At 38.1% G+C, this 19,289-nt stretch overlaps 1 protein-coding gene across 3 annotated transcripts in view; it reads right to left on the bottom strand.

Moving 5' to 3' along the window:
• LOC309660996 (uncharacterized protein) overlaps positions 1–19,289 on the bottom strand; it is a gene marked incomplete at its 5' end in the record, with an annotated part of 141,599 nt that overhangs the window by 7,480 nt on the left and 114,830 nt on the right. The window contains 2 exons of one of the 3 annotated variants that reach the window (XR_014263773.1): positions 1,224–1,362; positions 8,911–9,030. Coding sequence is in view for 1 of the 3 variants with exons in the window: in XM_082462221.1 (XP_082318347.1) it covers positions 9,002–9,030 (29 nt within the window). Of the gene's footprint in view, positions 1–1,223; positions 1,363–5,749; positions 9,031–19,289 lie in introns of those variants that run through there. The other 2 variants (XR_014263772.1, XM_082462221.1) reach the window with 2 other exon arrangements.

Here is a 19,289-nt window from a genome sequence, read left to right on the forward strand (position 1 = left end):
CCATTAAAAAAGAAGGAAATCCTGCCATTTGCAACAACATATATGGACCTTGAAGGCATTATGCTAAGTGAAGTCAGACAGAGAAAGACAGATACTGTATGATCTCATGGAACCTCAAAAACAAAGCAAAACAAAACAAAACCTCATAGAAAAAGAGATCAGATTTGTGGTTACCAGACAACGTGGGTGGGAAGAGGGGGAATTGGATGAAGGGGGTCAAAGGGTACAAACTTCCAGTTATAAAATCAGTAAGTACTAGGGATGTAATGTACAACATGGTGACTCTAGTTCACACTGCTGTATGGTATATTTGAAAGTGAAGAGAGTAAATTCTAACAGTTCTATTCACAAGGGAAAAATATATATTTACACATATGTGTGATGATGGATGTTAACTAAACTTATTGTGGTAATAATTTCAAAACATATGTAAATCAAATCATTACACTGTATACCTTAAACTTATACAGTGCTATATGTCAATCATATCTCAATGAAACTGGAAAAAACCAAAAATAAATTAACATCAGCTTTCATAAGGCACACTGTAATCATGCACCATCTAATAAAATGCAAAGAAATCAAAAAATCACTTCTAAGGTATCCCTGGCAAAAATGTATCACCTGAATCTAATCATGAGCAAACTTTAGACAAGCACAAATAGAGAATATTCTACAAAATAATAGTCATGTAATCTTCAAAGATTCCCTGGCCATGACAAGGACTGAGGAAATGTTCCAGATTGAAAAGGACTAAAGGGACCTGACAACTAAAGTAATGTATAATCGTGGACATTATTGGGACAACTAACAAAACTTGAATGGGTGTGGGGATTTGATGACAGTAACGTATATGACTTAATTTCCTGATTTTTATATTGCATCATTATTATGTGGGAAAATGTCCTTGTTTGTAGAAAATGCACACCAAAACATTAATGCTATTCTTGGAACTGAACTGACCATTGTTTTGAAAAAAAAGAAACAGGAAAACAATCTATCAGTCTTTTCCTCCACTCTTCCTCATATTAACTTCTGTAAGCCACTGAGATTTTAGGGTTGATTTGTTATAATAATAGGCTATCTTAACAAATTTGCCCCTTAGCTTTACCACTGACAGATTATTTATTAGTGTGGGACTTGCTGCACCTTAGCCATTATTGATCCCAGTCGAGACATGCCAATTGCTTCTAAATTCATCCTCATAATGTCTGTAACCTTACCTTCCAAGTTTCAGGGTTCTTGTGGTCACTAGTATATACTATAGAAAGGGTCAGTCAACCAGAGCCTGCAGGCCAAGTCAGCCAACTGTCTATTCTTGCATGACCCACAAGCTAAGGATGGCTTTATATCTTCAAATGGCTGGGGGAAAAAAAATCCAAAGAATAATAGTTTGTAACATGAAGATTATATAAAATTCAATTTTCAATGCCCATAAATACAGTTTTATTGGAACACAATCATGTCCATTTATTGACATATTTTTCTATAGCTGCTTTCATACTACAACAGCAGAGAAAATATTTACTTGCTTGACCTTTTACCAAAAAAAAAAAGAAAGAAAATATGTGCTGAAGCCTGTACAACAAAAAATGAAAAAGTTTCCCAAACCAAGCTTTTATTATTAAGAGGTTCTGAAGCCTGAGACCTGACTCCTCCATTTACCAACTCTGTGATCTTGGGAAATTGACATACTGTTTCTGAATGGCAATATTTGATTGGTAATAATAATAGGACACAATTCAGAGGGTTGTGAGAATTCCATGAGTTATTATAGGGCAGGTCCTTAGACCACTGCTTAACAGTAAAATTAGCATTTTTTCTTTTTATATTTCCTTTTTAATTTAAATTGTGTGGTATCATTAAACATACGTGTTATTTTCAACACTGATCTCCAGAAAAACAAACTCTCAAAATTCAAAGATATTATATAACAACAATCTAGTAATGTAAATTAATTCATAACTTTGTTTATATTAAATCCCAATGAAAGATTAAGGGGCAGTGACAGAGATAGTCTTAATCCTGAAAATATTACTTAAAGCATAGGGAAGGATAAGAAAAATAATTTATGTGGTAGTTGAGAAATTAAAAATAACAGGAAGATAATAGAATTTCTTCCTAATACTATAGTGGAGGGGTTAAGTTTAGACACAAAAAAATGAGTCTATAGTCTGTATTCCTGAACCCTTTTGACTTAACCCTTAAAATCCACTTAACAAATGTAATATATTTCAGATGCTGGAACACAGAGAAGAAATATGATACATTTTACATTTTTCCCTCCCGTATATATTAAGAATTTAATGCTTTTAATAATAGAAAACATTTTCTCCAATACATTAAATTAGTTGAACACAAGGATTTTACCAATGCATGTAGTTAAGAGTCTCCTGGAAGAGTATATAAAGTCTTTTCATATTTTTTCTCCAAGTTTTTATAAGATTTCTGTAGGCGAGTTAACAGTTTAGATATTTAATAAAAAATAGACTCAAAGAGCACCAACTTCTAGCCTTTCTAGGAAATTTAAGGTTAGATATGTATGAATTTGGTTGAGTTGGCATAAATTTGCTCAAATTCATAAATATATTTGCATGTTTATATTTTCCTTCTGCTTTTAGGTTCACTCTGAAGTTATGTTATACAGCAAAGGAAACCATAAGCAAGACAAAAAGACAACCCTCAGAATGGGAGAAAATATTTGCAAACAAAGCAACTGGCAAAGGATTAATCTCCAAAATATACAAGCAGTTCATGCAGCTCAATATCAAAAAAACAAACAACCCAATCCAAAAATGGGCAGAAGACCTAAATAGACATTTCTCCAAAGAAGATATACAGATTGCCAACAAACACGTCAAAGGATACTCAACATCACTGATCATTAGAGAAATGCAAATCAAAACTACAATGAGGTTTCACCTCCCACTGGTCAGAATGGCCATCATCAAAAGGTCTACAAACAATAAATGCTGGAGAGGGTGTGGAGAAAAGGGAACCCTCTTGCACTGTTGGTGGGGATGTAAATTGATACAGCCACTATGGAGGTTCCTTAAAAAACTAAAACTAGAACTACCATACAACCCAGGAATCCCACTACTGGGCATATACCCTGAGAAAACCAAAATTCAAAAAGGGTCATGTACCACAATGTTCACTGCAGCTCTATTTACAATAGCCAGGACATGGAAGCAACCTAAGTGTCCATCGACAGATGAATGGATAAAGAAGATGTGGCACATATATACAATGGAATATTACTCAGCCATAAAAAGAAACGAAATTGAGTTACTTGTAGTGAGGTGGATTGACCTAGAGTCTGTCATACAGCGTGAAGTAAGTCAGAAAGAGAAAAACAAATACTGTATGCTAACAAATATATATGGAGTCTAAAAAAAAAAAAAAAAAGGTTCTGAAGAACCTAGGGGCAGGACAGGAAGAAAGACACAGACATAGAGAATGGACTTGAGGACACGGGGAGGGGGAAGGGTAAACTGGGATGAAGTGAGAGGGTGGCATGGACATATATACACTACCAAATGTAAAATAGATAGCTAGTGGGAAGCAGCTGCATAGCACAGGGAGATCAGCTCAGTGCTTTGTGACCACCTAGAGGGGTGGGATAGGGAGGGTGGGAGGGAGGGAGTCGCAAGAGGGAAGAGATATGGGAACATATGTATATGTATAGCTGATTCACTTTGTTATAAAGCAGAAACTAACACACCATTGTAAAGCAATTATACTCCAATAAAGATGTTAAAAAAAAAAAAAGAAAAAAAAAGAATAGTGGTTACCTCTGATGGTGAGTGTGTGTAGGCGCGAGTGGGTATAGGTATTGGCTGGAAAGAGACACAAGGGAACCTTCTGGAGAAATGAAATTTTCTCTATCTTTAATCTGGGTCTAATTACAGGTGTGCATATATGTAAAAATGTATCAAGCTGTATACTTAGTCGTTGTGTATTTTAATAAAGTCACTATATTGTTTAAAAAGAGAAAGTGAAAAAGAGTAATATCTGTCTTGTCCTACAGTAGAGTTTTAGAACTGTATCTCGTCAATAGAATTGGAAACAGTTGTGTACTGAGTGAATGAAAAGAGGCCAAGTCATGGAGTAAGATTCCACAGAGGGTGGGAAACTGGAAGTCACCCCAAGGGCCACTGATAAGTGGTGAGAACATTAGCGAAATACTCAAAGTCTAGCTTTCCATTGTTCCTTATCAACCCTCTGAAATCGCCACAGCTTTTTCTTACTCCTATTGCCATCCTAAACATAAAAAACATTTGGGAAAGCAGGCAACAAACAGGAGCAGCTGTTACTACTGGCACAGAAGAAAGGAAGAGCTGCACAGAACTGGCAGCATGCAGTAGAACGGCCATAAAACCAGGACAAGTAACGGCAGCGCGCCCAAGGATGGCAGAGAACTGCATGCCAGGAAGGGCGACCAGCAACATTTCCACTTTCGAAAGCTACTACGAAAACTTAAACATAAATAATGGTTCTTAGTCAAGTCACGGATACATAACCAGTAACTCAAATGCCCTTTTCATAAAACCATGCCCAAGTTCTCGGTATCCCAAAGCAGTTAGATATTCTAACCCCAGTATTTTTACTAACATCTTTTAGCTTACTAAAGTACTTAAGAGTTTGCTAAGTAAATCTTGGGTAAGATGAAATACTTTACTTGTCAACACATTTGCTGGCTTCTTTGTATTTCTCAGCAATTTCAGGTAGCTTGGAAAAGAAAGCTGTGAACTTTGCATTTACATGCCTGACAAGGATAGGAGTACAAGAGACAAAACCCAATTTAAAAAAAATCAAACAAACATATAGCAGGAAAACTTTATCCAAAAGAAAGTTGGCGTTGACTAGACTTTAAATAAAAAGCAATATTAAAAATAGTCATATATTGATAATTGTTTTTCCAGTAAGAAAAATTAATTCTAAACTCCTATGCATCAAATAATAAAGTTTTGTAAACACCAACTGATAGAATTACGAAGAGAAGGTCTCAGATTCACCACACCAAGAGGATTTTAACACAGCTTTCTTGGATAGATCCATCTGCCCAAGCCAGAAAATATATAGAAAAATTAAAGAACAAAATTAATAAGCTTAATACAATAGGCATATAAAGAACATATTCCTTGAGAATTATTTTAAGCATAGATCAAGCATTTATGAAAATTCATATAAATTTCTACAAATTCAAAATGACTGTTATAAAACTCCATGCCCTAAATTAATTTAAAATAATTTAAAGAAAAGTAGAACTTCCCACCCAGCTAGAAATTTAAGAATGCAAATCTAAATAAATCCTCAAAGATAAATCATACTGAGAAGCAACAAATTATAGATGTAAATAATAAAGAAATACTTACAGAATTCAGCTTATGAGATACATTGAGATAAAATAAACTTTAAGTCAAAAGCGTATTTTAGGGCTTCCCTGGTGGCGCAGTGGTTGAGAGTCTGCCTGCCAGTGCAGGGGACACGGGTTCGAGCCCTGGTCTGGGAGGATCCCACATGCCGCGGGGCAACTGGGCCCGTGAGCCACAATTACTGAGCCTGCGCGTCTGGAGCCTGTGCTCTGCAACAAGGGAGGCCGCGATGGTGAGAGGCCCGCGCACCGCGATGAGGAGTGGTCCCCACTTGCCGCAGCTGGAGAGAGCCCTCGCACAGAAACGAAGACCCAACACAGCCATAAATAAATAAATAAAAGAACGTGAATTTCTAAAAAAAAAAAAAAAGCGTATTTTAAATGCTAATTTTAGAATAGAAATCTGTAAAGGTTTAAAATTAATAAGCTAATCCACTAATATAAGAAGAAAGAAAAAGATCAGAATACATCAGGAGAATATAAGGACAAGGAATAATAAAAAAAGAAAAACAAAAATCCATGACATAGCAACCAAAAGTATAAAAGTCAAAAGAAGAAACATTTTTTTAAAGACTAATATTTAAAAACCTATGATGAGAGTGATAAAGAGAAATGTATTCTTATAAATTTGAAAACTGTAAGAAATAAATGAACAACTTCCTAGAAAAATAAGATGCATCAAAACGGGCTGAAGAAGACACTGACAACTTGAATAGTACAATAACCATTTAAGAATGAATCGATAACTAAGTATCTTTCTCTCACCAAAACCCATAGACCTAAGTGATATTACTTACCAGGATTACCAAATACTCAAAAGACACATAATATCAACTCTATTATGACTCTTTCAGAGAACAGAAAAAAAAAAAAAGATATATCTTCTATAACTTCAACTCATTGTATAAATCCAGAATAATCTTATCAACACCATGAAAGGACATATGAGAATGAAAGAATAGAGGTAAATTCCATTCAGCAATACAGAAACAAAAATCCTGAGTACATAATCAGGAAGGTGAATCTTCCAATATATAAAATCAAGATATACCATGAGCAAGTTGGATTTATCTAGGGAATTCATGTTTGGTATAACATTAGAAAGTGATTCGCTAATTAATGGATTGAGAAAATACAGTTGAACGTCGCAAAAACACTCCCAAAGAAGTAACACACGGAGAAGAGATTTACTTATCATAAGTACCACACCACAGAAATGAAGCTAAAATGTTATGAATATAGAGACAGACAAATAAACTAATGCAATAGAACAGAGTATCCAGAAAAAAAGACCCACAAATATATGGAAACATGGTCAATGGTGTTTGAACAAGTAATTAGCCATGTTGAAAAATAAATTGGGGAGTTCCCTGGTGGTGCAGTGGATAAGAATCCACCTGCCAATGCAGGGGACACGGGTTTGAGCCCTGGTCCGGGAATATCCCACATGCCGCGGAGCAACTAAGCCCGTGCACCACAACTACTGAGCTTGCGCTCTAGAGCCCACGAGCCACAACTACTGAGCCCATGCGCCACAACTACTGAAGCCCACGTGCCTAGAGCCCATGCTCCGCAACAGGAGAAGCCACCACAATGAAAGGCATGTGCACCACAACGAAGAGTAGCCCCCGCTCACCACAACTAGAGAAAACCTGCGCACAGCAACAAAGACCCAATGCAGCCAAAAATAAATAAAATTTTTAAAAAAAGAAAAATAAACTGGATCCCCACTCATACCACACACAAAAATCAATTTCAGGTGGATTAAAATCAACGTAAAAATACAAAACCATAAAGCTACTAAAAGACAATAGAGTAGGAGGTGTATCTGATATCGGGGGCAGAGAAAATGTTAATAAAATAAATGTAAAAACACAAAAACAAAAAAAAATTTACAAGTTCCACTACATTAATTAGAACTTATGTTCATAAAGGACAAGGCAAACTTGGTGAAACATCTGCATCACATAAAACTGAAAAGGACTGTTATGTAGAAAGTAACGTTTTAAAACCTACAAATGAATACGAAACAGACAATCCCCCCCAGAAAAATGGGAAAAGATACTTCTTTTATAAAAAGAGAAAATAAGAAAAGACAAATGACCAATAAGTACATAGAAGATGCATTACATTATGAGCTCTCAAAGGAATTAAAAATTAAAATCATAGTGAGATCAGAGTTTATACTCACCAGCTAAGCTAAACAAGATTTCCAAATTTCACAAGGTGAAATAATGGCAAAGATGTAGAGTAACTAGAACTGTTACATAATGCTAGGAAAAGATAAATTGTGCAACTACTTGGAAGTCAATTTGGTGCTTTTCTGTTAAAGGTGAAGTTTAAAAATTTTTTTATTTAGCTTTCTTTCAACAAACAGGCTTACACAGATGCAAAGACACTGAAACCAGACAGCTTCAGTTTGTCTCACGGCCCTTTCACTAATTAGCTCTGTAACCTTGGGAACATCTACGACCTCTCTCTGCTTCAGTTTCTTTATCTGTAAAATAGGACTTAGAACACTGTCTGTCATGCAGTAAACATTCAATAAATGTTAGCTGTGCTCGCATGGAGTAATAAAAATCATTTTAAAACAATATTAATCAAAGGATACACCCATTAGCTTTGAGAAAAAATATTTGTTAGGCATGACCTTTAAATTTGTAATGAAAAATTATTTTTTAAACTACCCTGACAGGCAAATCTATCTGTGGCACAAAAAATTCTGATAAAACTAAACTTAGGAGCTGGGAAAGTACAGTATTTAAATCCACTTATCACAAAGAAGTACAAGCAAGTTCTTAGAATTGAGGGGACTACAATCATTTACTGAGCAAATGCCACAAGCTCACCACCCCAAAAGATCTCCCAACCTGTGAGACTAAGAGGATAGTCTTTACAGCAGAGCTTAATGAAGCCCTTCTGTTTGGTACATTAACTCAAGCATATGACTACCTGCTAGGAAGCTGAATCCCTGACAATCTCAGGCACATGCAGACGAATGTCCCCAGTGCTTTGCATCCTTGGCTATACATCAGAAAGACCTGGGAGTTTAAAAAAAAAAAATTCTCATGCCCAGGCCATACCCACACCAATTTAATCAAGTTCTTGGGATGGGACCCAGGAAGAAGTACATTTGAAAATCATGGCAGGAGATTCCAAAATGCAGCCAAGATTGAGAACCACTGTGTTAGAACAAGTCCCCATCACTCTACCTTGAAAAACCCAATCAATGCCCCACGTGGGCATAATTTTACTTGACCCTCGATAAGCTAGCCAGTCTAGAATTGACGGTCTGAAGCTCTAAAGGTTCGTTGTTTTTTTTTTTTTTTTTTTGGTATATAGATTAAGGTAAAGCCTTTAAAGACCAGAAAATGAACAAACCACTGTGGAACCTGTGGTTTCACCTGAGGTTAAAATCCTGTGTAGAGTCATACAACTGAGGACAGAATCAGTCAAAAAATTATATCAGCGTGCATTGCCCTCACCTACCACAGAGACCTGAACGATCACGTCATAGTCATGAAACTACCTACAATTCACAATGATGTCTGAAAAGCACTCTTCATTCAATCTCCATGAGAAGTGCACCAAATAGGCAGAAAAACAGTAGTGGGTTTACTCCATTCATAGAGGACAAGGTCTACACAGACTCTCTGAAAAACAAAAACAGTTCACGTAGAAGAATATCGTAGTAATGCATTCTATTGTCCTTACTGATGTGGTATTATTAGAAGGTAAGTTCCTAACTGCATTATACAATATCAACCAAAAGTCTGTGGGCACCAACTGTAGATACCTGCATTACTAGACTTCTGTATTTACATATAGGCGTATTTCTCTTTTTTAATTGGGGTATAGTTGTTTTACAACGTTGTGTTAGTTTCTGCTGTACACCTTAGTGAATTTGCTATATGTATACATATATCCCCTCCCTCTTGGACCTCCTTCCCACCACCCCCATCCCCCATCCCACCCATCTAGGTCACCAAGGAGCACCAAGCTGAGCTCCCTGTGCTATACAGCAAGTTCCCACTAGCTACCTGTTTTATGCATGGTAGTGTATATATATCAATCCCAATCTCCCAATTCATCCCACCTCCCCTTCCCCCCTCCCCGTGTCCCCATATTTCTTATACTTAAATTACAAGCTGGCTATTATTTTCTTTGAGACATTCATTTGCTTCTTTTATAGCACTTTCAAAAAGGTTAAGCTGATACTTTGTTAGCATAGATATACACAGTTTTAGACATATTTTATTATTTAGTTCAGTTTTCTGAAAGAGACTATTTTTTTTCAAAACTAACTCTTTATACACATGCTTAAACCTAGCTCAGATATTTCTGTTTACCATTCACTTTGAGGATTTTTTCCCCTGCTATGCTCTATGATTTAATTCTTGTCTTCATATCTCAAACATGTCAACAAGGAAGCAAACGCTATCAATTATTGTGATTCTTATGGTGAAAAATTCATCTTCATCTATTAGCAAGCCTAAATATCTAGTGATTTTGAGTAGAATGATTAACAAGCATATTTCTCCTCTTGTAAGGGGAAAAAAAGTACAAGAATGATTAAAGACACAGGTAAGAGCAGATCTGAACTATACTGGGAAAGAAAAATATATAAGAGATTGGGAAAGAAGAGTTATAAATGTACATAGGTTTCTAGATATGTAATTGGTAGATGGAATTTCCCATTTACAAAAAGACACATGAATCCAACCAATGTATAAAATCTCCTTATGTTATTGGCAGGAGAATTAAGCTATTTGAGTGAATTAAGGTAGAGCTGGGCCAGAAGACAAGGGTAGATTAGTTTTAATATTGGGAGATAATGAGCAGAATTGGTTTAAAACTGAACCAGCAAAACGCACAGCAAAAGGCATACATAAAACCAAGGAAACAACTAATGAGATGGTGTATAGATGCTGTCGATGCCCACGTAGGTCCCCTTTACCAGGCTGATGTGCCCATATCCAGCTGTGAATGTTGCTTACTCATGGCTCACAGCCGCCCCTTTCTCCAAAGAACTGACCTAGGTCTTGGAATGTTCATCAACCCTTCATCTCCCCTTCCCAGCAGTTCAGTTGATATGAGACAAAAAGACTGCCCCTTATCCTCAACTCCTCACCTCACCAGCTTCAAAGCTGGATCGAGTCTATGGTATCATTCAGCTCCAGAGTCCCCTCTGGGACCAGAATAAAGCTAGTCTCACATTCTCTACTTATATTTCTTCCCTTTCCTACTTCCCTTCGGCTGAGAACTCTCCTAGTAAACCACTTGAGTAAGAATCCCCGCCTCAGGCTCTTTGTCTGGGGACCCTAATCTAAACTCTCTTAAGTTCTGTAGTCTTAGCTTGCATGGAGTAAGGGATGTGCCAGTTAAGAGGAATCTAAACTCTTTTAAGTTCTGTAGTCTTAGCTTGCATGGAGTCGGGGATGTGGCAGTTAAGAGGAAGTCATGGGGTTTCTTTTTCTTAGATTTAATTAATTAATTAATTAAGTATTTTGGCTGCATTGGGTCTTTGTTGCTGTGCATGAGCTTTCTCTAGTTGCGGCGAGCGGGGGCTACTCTTCCTTGCAGTGCGAGGGCTTCTCAATGCGGTGGCTTCTCTTGTTGCGGAGCACAGGCTCTAGGTGCACAGGCCTCAGTAGTTGTGGCACGTGGGCTCAGTAGTTGTGGCTTGCAGGCTCTAGAGCGCAGGCTCAGTAGTTGTGGCGCACGGGCTTAGTTGTTCCGCGGCGTGTGGGATCTTCCCGGACCAGTGCTTGAACCCATGTCCCCTGCATTGGCAGGTGGATTCTTAACCACTGCGCCACCAGGGAAACCCACTCATGGGGTTTCTTGTGACTGGGGATGAGGTATGCCAGGATCCTTCCTCTTACTATACAAGAAAATGCAAATTACCTATTTCCACACTCAGTGTTTTTCTCACATCATAAGGCTACTGGCAGTGGGCCTGTCGTACTCTTCAAAGATCCTACCCTTGATTGTGAACACGGGTGTCCAGCCCTTGTGGACAACCAACCCTCTAGCTCCTGATTGGGCATGGGAATGACAACTCTATAATGTGGCAGAAACATACTTGCCTTTTACGTTACACGACTCTCAGTTCATAAGGCTTTCCATTTCAGTGACTTGCTATGTTTTACCTCAGGGTCCTCAGTTACGAAGTAGTGATTATCTGGCCTGCCCTCACCAGACAGTTCTTCAAGACTTATTTGTCGATCTTTACTCTGTAGGGCTCACTGACCAGGATGTGTTCTCAGGATTCCCCACCCCATGGGAGAGAACACAGCCAAAGGCCTACGTGGACTTGGTAAGTTCCACAGACTTCTATTAAAGAATCCAGAATGATGACATTGGCAGATAATTCTCTGTTCTACACCGGTTCAAAATAAGCTGTAAGGTGCAGGCCAAAAGAAGATACTACATGAAATTGACAGCTAGGTATTGGGTTGCCAAATTTAGCTAATGAAAATCTAAAACACCCAGTTAAAATTGAAATTCAGGTAAGCAATGACTAAATTTTTTTAATATAAGTATGTTCAAATGTTACAGGAGACACATTTATACTAAAAAATTTTCATTGTCTGAAATCTGAAATTCAGATTTAACTAGGAGTCCTCTATTTTCTCTGATAATTCTACCCAGCGGTCCACCTCGAAGGAGGTGGATATTCTAACTAGGGACTACTCTTCTTCTGCAATCAATCTGCCACAGATCGATGGCAGACGGTGGCGGATGCACTGGCCTCCCCAGGGAGGCCAGCTCAGCCTCCCAGGCCTCTGGATGTGTCCATGAGACTATCATACCTGAGACAACCCAGGCGTGGTCTCTTTGCTGTAGGCCACCAAGCCAAGTCTTGAAAACTCCACGTGGCTAGAGGTGCAGGAGCCCACCCTTTTCCACTAAAATTTCTCTGTCGTTCACAACGCTCCAGAGAGGGACTCAGTAGCACTTCATCAGCCTCCCCCATCAGAGTCTTTCTCTAAATGCCTTCACAAAGAGCTCTCTGCTCAAGCTCAAGTGGGGATACAGTAATGGATGTGAGCAAAAGGGTGAGATCCATTATCTTTGGATTTCCTGCTAATGTTGTTATTTTTCTCCACTTGCCCTCCATTGAAAGTGTGATGTCCTTCTTGCCTATCTTGTAGACTGTATCAAACAAATTGGCCAGATCACAAAGTCCAGTCTAAGTTCAGATACTGGTAAAAATGACGACTGAGATTTGTTTGTATATGCTTTCATTTCACTACTGAAAAATAAGCACAAATACATACAAAAGTTCACAGATATCTGTGATTTGGGCTTCTGGTGCCTGACTCATTTGCTAGTAAGGTGCACCCAACGTGTGGCAGTCTTAGCACCCCAGCAGCATATGCAAGCTGACCTTCCACCACGCACAGCCCGCTTTCCAAGTGAACACATTGCAGGTCACAAAATTTCACCAACCTGAAACTGACTCTGGCCTCCCCATGTGAATGGAGAACCATGAGAACACATCTTCAAGACTGAGTTACAAGATGTGGAGCAAGATAGAGCCCCCATGTACCCATTTTATGTGGGATGTATGATGAACTAAGAATTAATGGACATAGAGAATTTGTAAAGAGTATCTTTGTATCATTTTTTTTAATGACATACAACCAGTAGGAAAATAGGTAAATTGTAAAGACGGGCAATTCACAGAAAAAAATACAAAATTGACTCAATGGCAATAGGAGTAAGCAAAAACTAAGGGATTGAAAATTGAAATGCCTACACTTAGAAGCATTTTCATCCATTAGATTTTTAAAAATTGAAAAGACATATAATAATCAGAATTGACAATGATGAGGCAAAAGAGGCACTCTCATATAGTACAGCTGAAGAAAGTGTAAAATGGTAATGCCTATTTAAACAGCATCTTTTTAAAAAATGTTAATATCCATCAATTTAGTGATTCTACTTCTGGTATATATCTTAGTGAAACTTTTGCACACGTACAAAGAGGAATGAAAAGGAACAATACTGTATGAAATAACCAAAGGTTGTAAACAATCTAAATCATCATCTAGAAATATAATAAATATATCAACACTATAGAATACTAGGTAATTTTAAATTATATGTGCATACATATATTGATAAATTAAAATATCTAAAATATATTGTTAAATAAAAAGAGTAATTTTCAGAAAATAGGGACTTGATTCTATTTATGTAAAAGTAAGCAAAATCAAAATATACTTAGTAAGTAGAAAAAGATTCACATGGATAAAGACCAACTAATACTAATAATATTTGAAAAGAGAGTGCAATTAGGGGAGAGGAAAAGAGAAAGTTTTCACTCTTACTTTGTATGTTTGAAATTTTAAAATAATTGTGGATTTATTTATTGTATAATTATAAATGCACAAACACAGACATACATATATATGGTGGAATAAGAACGACCGCACATTTTTTTAACGTTCCTCCCTTTGACAGGTGGCAGCTGTGTACCTTCCCCTTGGTTCTGGGCTCAGTCTATTGAGCTGTACTGACTAATAGAATACGGCAGCACTGTTGCTGAAACAGTTTCCAGGCCCAGGTCTTAACACATTGGCCACTTCCACTTCTGCTCTCTTGGAACACTCACTCTCAGGTTGTTTCCTGTGTGAAACTAGCCAACAGGCTGTGAGAAGCCTAAGTCATGGGGCGTCAACAGTCCCCAGCCAATAGTCAATATCGACTGCAGGCCATGTACATGAGCCATCTTGGATATTCAGTCTAGATGAGCCTGCAACATATGACTACAATAGCACTAAAGACTGCAAACAAGAACTGCCCAGCTGAGCCCAGTCAACACACAGAATTATGAGAGATAATTATACAGTAAGTCCCCTACATACGAACAAGTTCTGTTCCGAGAGTGCGTTCGTAAGTCCAATTTGTTCGTAAGTCCAACAAAGTTAGCCTAGGTACCTAACTAACACAATTGGCTATAGAGTACTGTACTGTAATAGGTTTATAAATACTTTTCACATAAATAATACATAAAAAACAAACACAAAAATAAAACATTTTTAATCTTACAGTACAGTACTTTGAAAAGTACAGTAATACCAGCTATATCACCACTGCTTTTACGCTTGCTTCCAGACATCCTGGGCTTGAAATAAAGATACTATACTATTGTACTCTACACAGTACTGTACACTAAAGTACACAAAAGCACAACCATTTGTAGAGGATGCACGCATGTGACAATGTATGCCAGACATGTGAACTAACTTTCGTGATTGGACATGCCAACGCACATTTGTATCTTTGAAAGTTCACAACTTGGAGGTTGCGTACATAGGAGACTTACTGTAAATTGTTGTTTTAAGTCACTCAGCTTTGGGATGGTTTATTACATGGTAATAGATAACAAGAACAATATAAACAATATGCTTTAAAACACTCAGTAATATACATCTAGGACTTTAAATAATGAAGAAGAATATAAGATATCAAATCTATGTATCTGGGGAAAGTTAATAAACGTAAGTCAAAGTAAAATTTTATCTTCGCCGCCTAGCACAATTTTTGAAATGTAGCAAATGTTTCATAAATACAGTAAAATACAGACACAGGAGAGCTGTATAGTCAAGGAAAGGTTAAAAGAGAGGAGGGTATCTAACCTAGGTGAAAATGAAAAATATGTTTTCTCTAGGATTCATCAACATCCCTTCAGCAAGTCAGAAACTACACATTCTACTTTATTTCACACGCGTTGTGTTGTAATCATCTATTTGTATATAGTTAACACTTCACCTAACAAAAGAAAGGAAGATATAAACAGTCATGTTTTGCCCCATGCCTTCGATTTGCCCAGAAAAGTTTATATGCATAGTTTTACATAAACATAAAAATGTTTCCAATAAAATTATGAAAATATTTTAATGAGTAAACCTCAAGGACTTTGCTTGAAGACGTGCACTTCAAGCACAATTCTTCTTTGTAGAAGACCATATAATAACTGTGATATTACAAAACTAAAGAATATTATTGTCTTCTTCAAATGGAGGGAAGGTTACCCCCTAAAGAGTTGAGGCTCACCAAAAGAGTTCTGAGTTCACCGTTCTGAGTATCATAATATTTTTATCCTGAGTAACTGCAAATGTGTACATTGTATTTCCAGATTGTCATTGTTAAAAATAATCCATTTTGGGGGGACTTTCCTGGTGGTGCAGTGATTAAGAATTCACCTGCCAGTTCAGGGGACATGGGTTCGATCCCTGGTCCGGGAAGATCCCACATGCCACGGAGCCACTAAGCCTGTGCACCACAGCTATTGAGCCTGTGCTCTAGCACCTGCGAGCCACAACTACTGAGCCTGTGTGCCACAACTACTGAAGCCTGCAGCCTAGAGCCTGTGCTCCACAACAAGAGAAGCCACCACAGTGAGAAGCCCGCACACCACAACAAAGAGTAGCCCCTGCTCGTCACAACTAGAGAAAGCCCGCGTGCAGCAACGAAGACCCAATGCAGCCAAAAATAAATAAATAAATAAATTTATTTTTTAAAAAGTAGAAATTAAAAATAAGAAAATAATCCATTGTTTGTTGTTATTTTAAAGAATGTTGAAATTGGGAGGAGGATACTACAAGGTAATACTGAGGAAGATGAAGAGCTGCACATGAAGAGAGGCACGACCTCACAGTCACTGGAATGGCCTACAGTTTGGGGAATAAATCTTAGGGCCACAGATGAAACAATAAAAAGTGCATTTCATAATATCAGCACTAAGGTAAATTATCATCAGTCTACAAAAAGAATGTCACACATGTTTGAAAGGAAACCGAGAAACCACTGCTACTAGATAATACACACAGGGCAGCTGCTCTAAGTGTAGCCCTCCTATCAAGAATAACCATAGTCGTTGAATAAAATAAAAATAAAACAAAACAGCAAACAAGCAATGACAGTCACAGACTTTTATGGCATTACAAAGCAATCAAGGCTTCAGAATTTGAGGGGCCACAATCTCAGAGAACAGGCAAAAATCATTGAAGTGAACTGTCGTTTTCTCTTCATTTTCCTTGAAGTATTTGTTTATTCTTAATCCACATGCATTAAGAGAAGAATCCAAAATTAAAGTGGCATCTAAGAAACTGAGTTAAGCAGAGTTTTCAGGAATCTCACAATACTGGGAAAGAATAGTTGGAATTTGGGCTATTAAAGCAGCGAGGACTTTTGGGGCCAAGATCCTAGGAAAACAAGGAAATGATGGAGAAGAGAGAGAATGTACTGAGCTACATTTTCATTTGAGATTTGTAGATGCTGAAGTTTCATGGGATGAGAAGCTGAGATTAGCAAAATGGAGGCAAAGAGGCTAAAAATCTAGGCAGAGCTTCTAGCAAACTTATATTGCTAGGGAAACAAAAATGAAAGTTTGGGCTTCCTGAAGAAGACGCCCTGCTTTCAGTTGAGACCCAAGGAAAATTCTCACGCAATACTGGTGGGAATGTAAATTCTTCCAATGACCTTGCAGAACAAGAATGGGTATTTTTGTTTTGGTACAGGGAGATTCTGCTTTACAAAGTCACTCGGGGATCCAGGCTGCCAGTGGCCCTAACATCTGCAAAATGTCGCTTCCAGGAACTCCCTGGCGGTCCAGTGGTTAGGACTCCATGCTTCCACTGCAGGGGGCACGGGTTCAACCCCTGGTTTGGGGAACTAAGATCCCACATGCTGCACGGCACGGTAAAAAAAATAAAATAAATTGCTTTAAAAAAAAATGTGGCTTCCAAGTGGAATTCACCTCTTACTCCACTGAAGATTGGGTAATAGAGATTATAGAGGGAAAACAGAAGGCTTGTATGGGCTAGGCCTTATAAGTGGTCAATATCACTTCCAACCACATTCCATTGGCAGGAACTCAATTATATAGCCACCTTTCACTGCAAGAGGAATTTAGCTCTGAACCCTAGAGGCAGTTAAATTTATTTGATGAATAGCCAGCCAGTCTCTGCCATGGCCCGTTTCTCATCATTTACACACATGTAAAATAAATAGCATTCCTTGAACAATGCTAGACATAAAAAATGACTAATAGATATTTCACATCTTAATTTTATTTTACTGTATACAAGTAAAATTTCTCTGTGAACACCATTCTCTTAGAGTGGGTAGTTGCCGTATACTAAAAAAAAAAAAGTCTAGGTTCAAAACGTTATCCTCAAGCTTTTTGCTGATTTAACAGGAAAATTTAATAGATACTCCTTCAGTTCTCACTTTATGAACACCGATGATAAATTTGTTACAAAAAGAAGGAAATTCTACAAGTTGAAAAACAAATGATATAAGTAGCTATTAAAGATTGTAAACTGCTGTGTAGGACGGACATTCACAGCCAGTAATGGAAGTCTTAAAATAGAAGTTCTCATGGCATTCTGGGCATTAACGCTTTTCAAAAGCTAAACAAATGCTTTGTGATTAATACCTAATTTGAATATGCCATGCTAAACAATCCTAAGCAGTTGCTTTCGAGAGAAACTGCCATTTTCAGTCAATTTATTTTATTATGCTTTTGAAATTTACCCACTAGTGTTGAAGGATAAACTTAACCCTGAGGATGCAGTCCTAATCACTGTGTCTTTCACTAAAATTTTCTGGGGAGATTAGAATGTGCTTTCTGCACAGGTATTAACTTATCAAGCTTTATTTTAGCAATCAAGGAATTGCAAATAAGCACAAGGAGAGGTCACAATTAAGCAGAAAATGTATTGATTCCTGTGTCCTCCATTTATCGTGGAATTTACATTATAAATTTCATCACAGTACATAGAAACCTTTTCTTCTGTAATTATTCACCTTGTCTTTGGTCGGGTTTAAACAAGAATTGGGAATTATTCATCCATTTTATCAGTCCTTAATTCAATCTTAAACATTTTAAAATACCTTGCCCTCTAATTTATATAGTTTGTTCAATTAATGTTGAGAGATCAGCCAAAGAAGGAGGTAAAGCTCTCAGCTAACATTTGTTAACTTGGCTAATGTCTGGTAAGCACTCTCTCCTTGTGCATTACATATATTGTATTTGTTTTATGTCTCAAATTTATCACACCTCCTATGTAAGATGGGTATTATAAGGACTAACATTTAAGTGCTTTGTCCCGTGTGACTTAATTAGCACCTTTCCTTCTGACTGGACCTTGCCTTTCTAGTAATTAAATATTTGAAGTATCATCTCTGGGAATTCCTATCCCATTTTATAGAAATAGGCATTTTAAAAGAAAAGCAGGGGTGCCTTCAAGATGGTGGAGAAGTAAGACGTGGAGATCAACTTCCTCCCCACAAATACATCAAAACTACATCTACATGTGGAACAACTCCTACAGAACACCTACTGAACACTGGCAGAAGACCTCAGACCTCCCAAAAGGCAAGAAACCCCCCACGTACCTGGGTAGGGCAAAAGAAAAAAGGAAAAACAGAGACAAAAGAATAGGGATGGGTCCTGCACCAGTGGGAGGGAGCTGTGAAGGAGGAAAGGTTTCCACACACTAGGAAGCCCCTTCGCGGGCGGAGACTGCGGGTGGCAGAGGGGGGAAGCTTCGGAGCCACAGAGGAGAGCGCAGCCACAAGGGTGCGGAGGGCAAAGCGGAGAGGTTCCCGCACGGAGGATCAGTGCCGACCAGCACTCACCAGCCCGAGAGGCTTGTCTGCACACCCACTGGGGCGGGCGGGGCTGGGAGCTGAGGCTCTGGCTTCAGAGGTCAGATCAGGGAGAGGACTAGGGTTGGCTGTGTGAACACTGCCTGAAGGGGGCTAGTGCGCCACAGCTAGCTGGGAGGGAGTCCAGGAAAAACTCTGGACCTGCCTAAGAGGCAAGAGACCATTGTTTCAGGGTGCGTGAGGAGAGGGGATTCAGAGCACTGCCTAAAAGAGCTCCAGAGAC

The sequence above is a fragment of the Balaenoptera physalus genome, assembly GCF_965194825.1.
Source record: "Balaenoptera physalus genome assembly, chromosome: 5".
Lineage (NCBI taxonomy): Eukaryota > Metazoa > Chordata > Mammalia > Artiodactyla > Balaenopteridae > Balaenoptera > Balaenoptera physalus.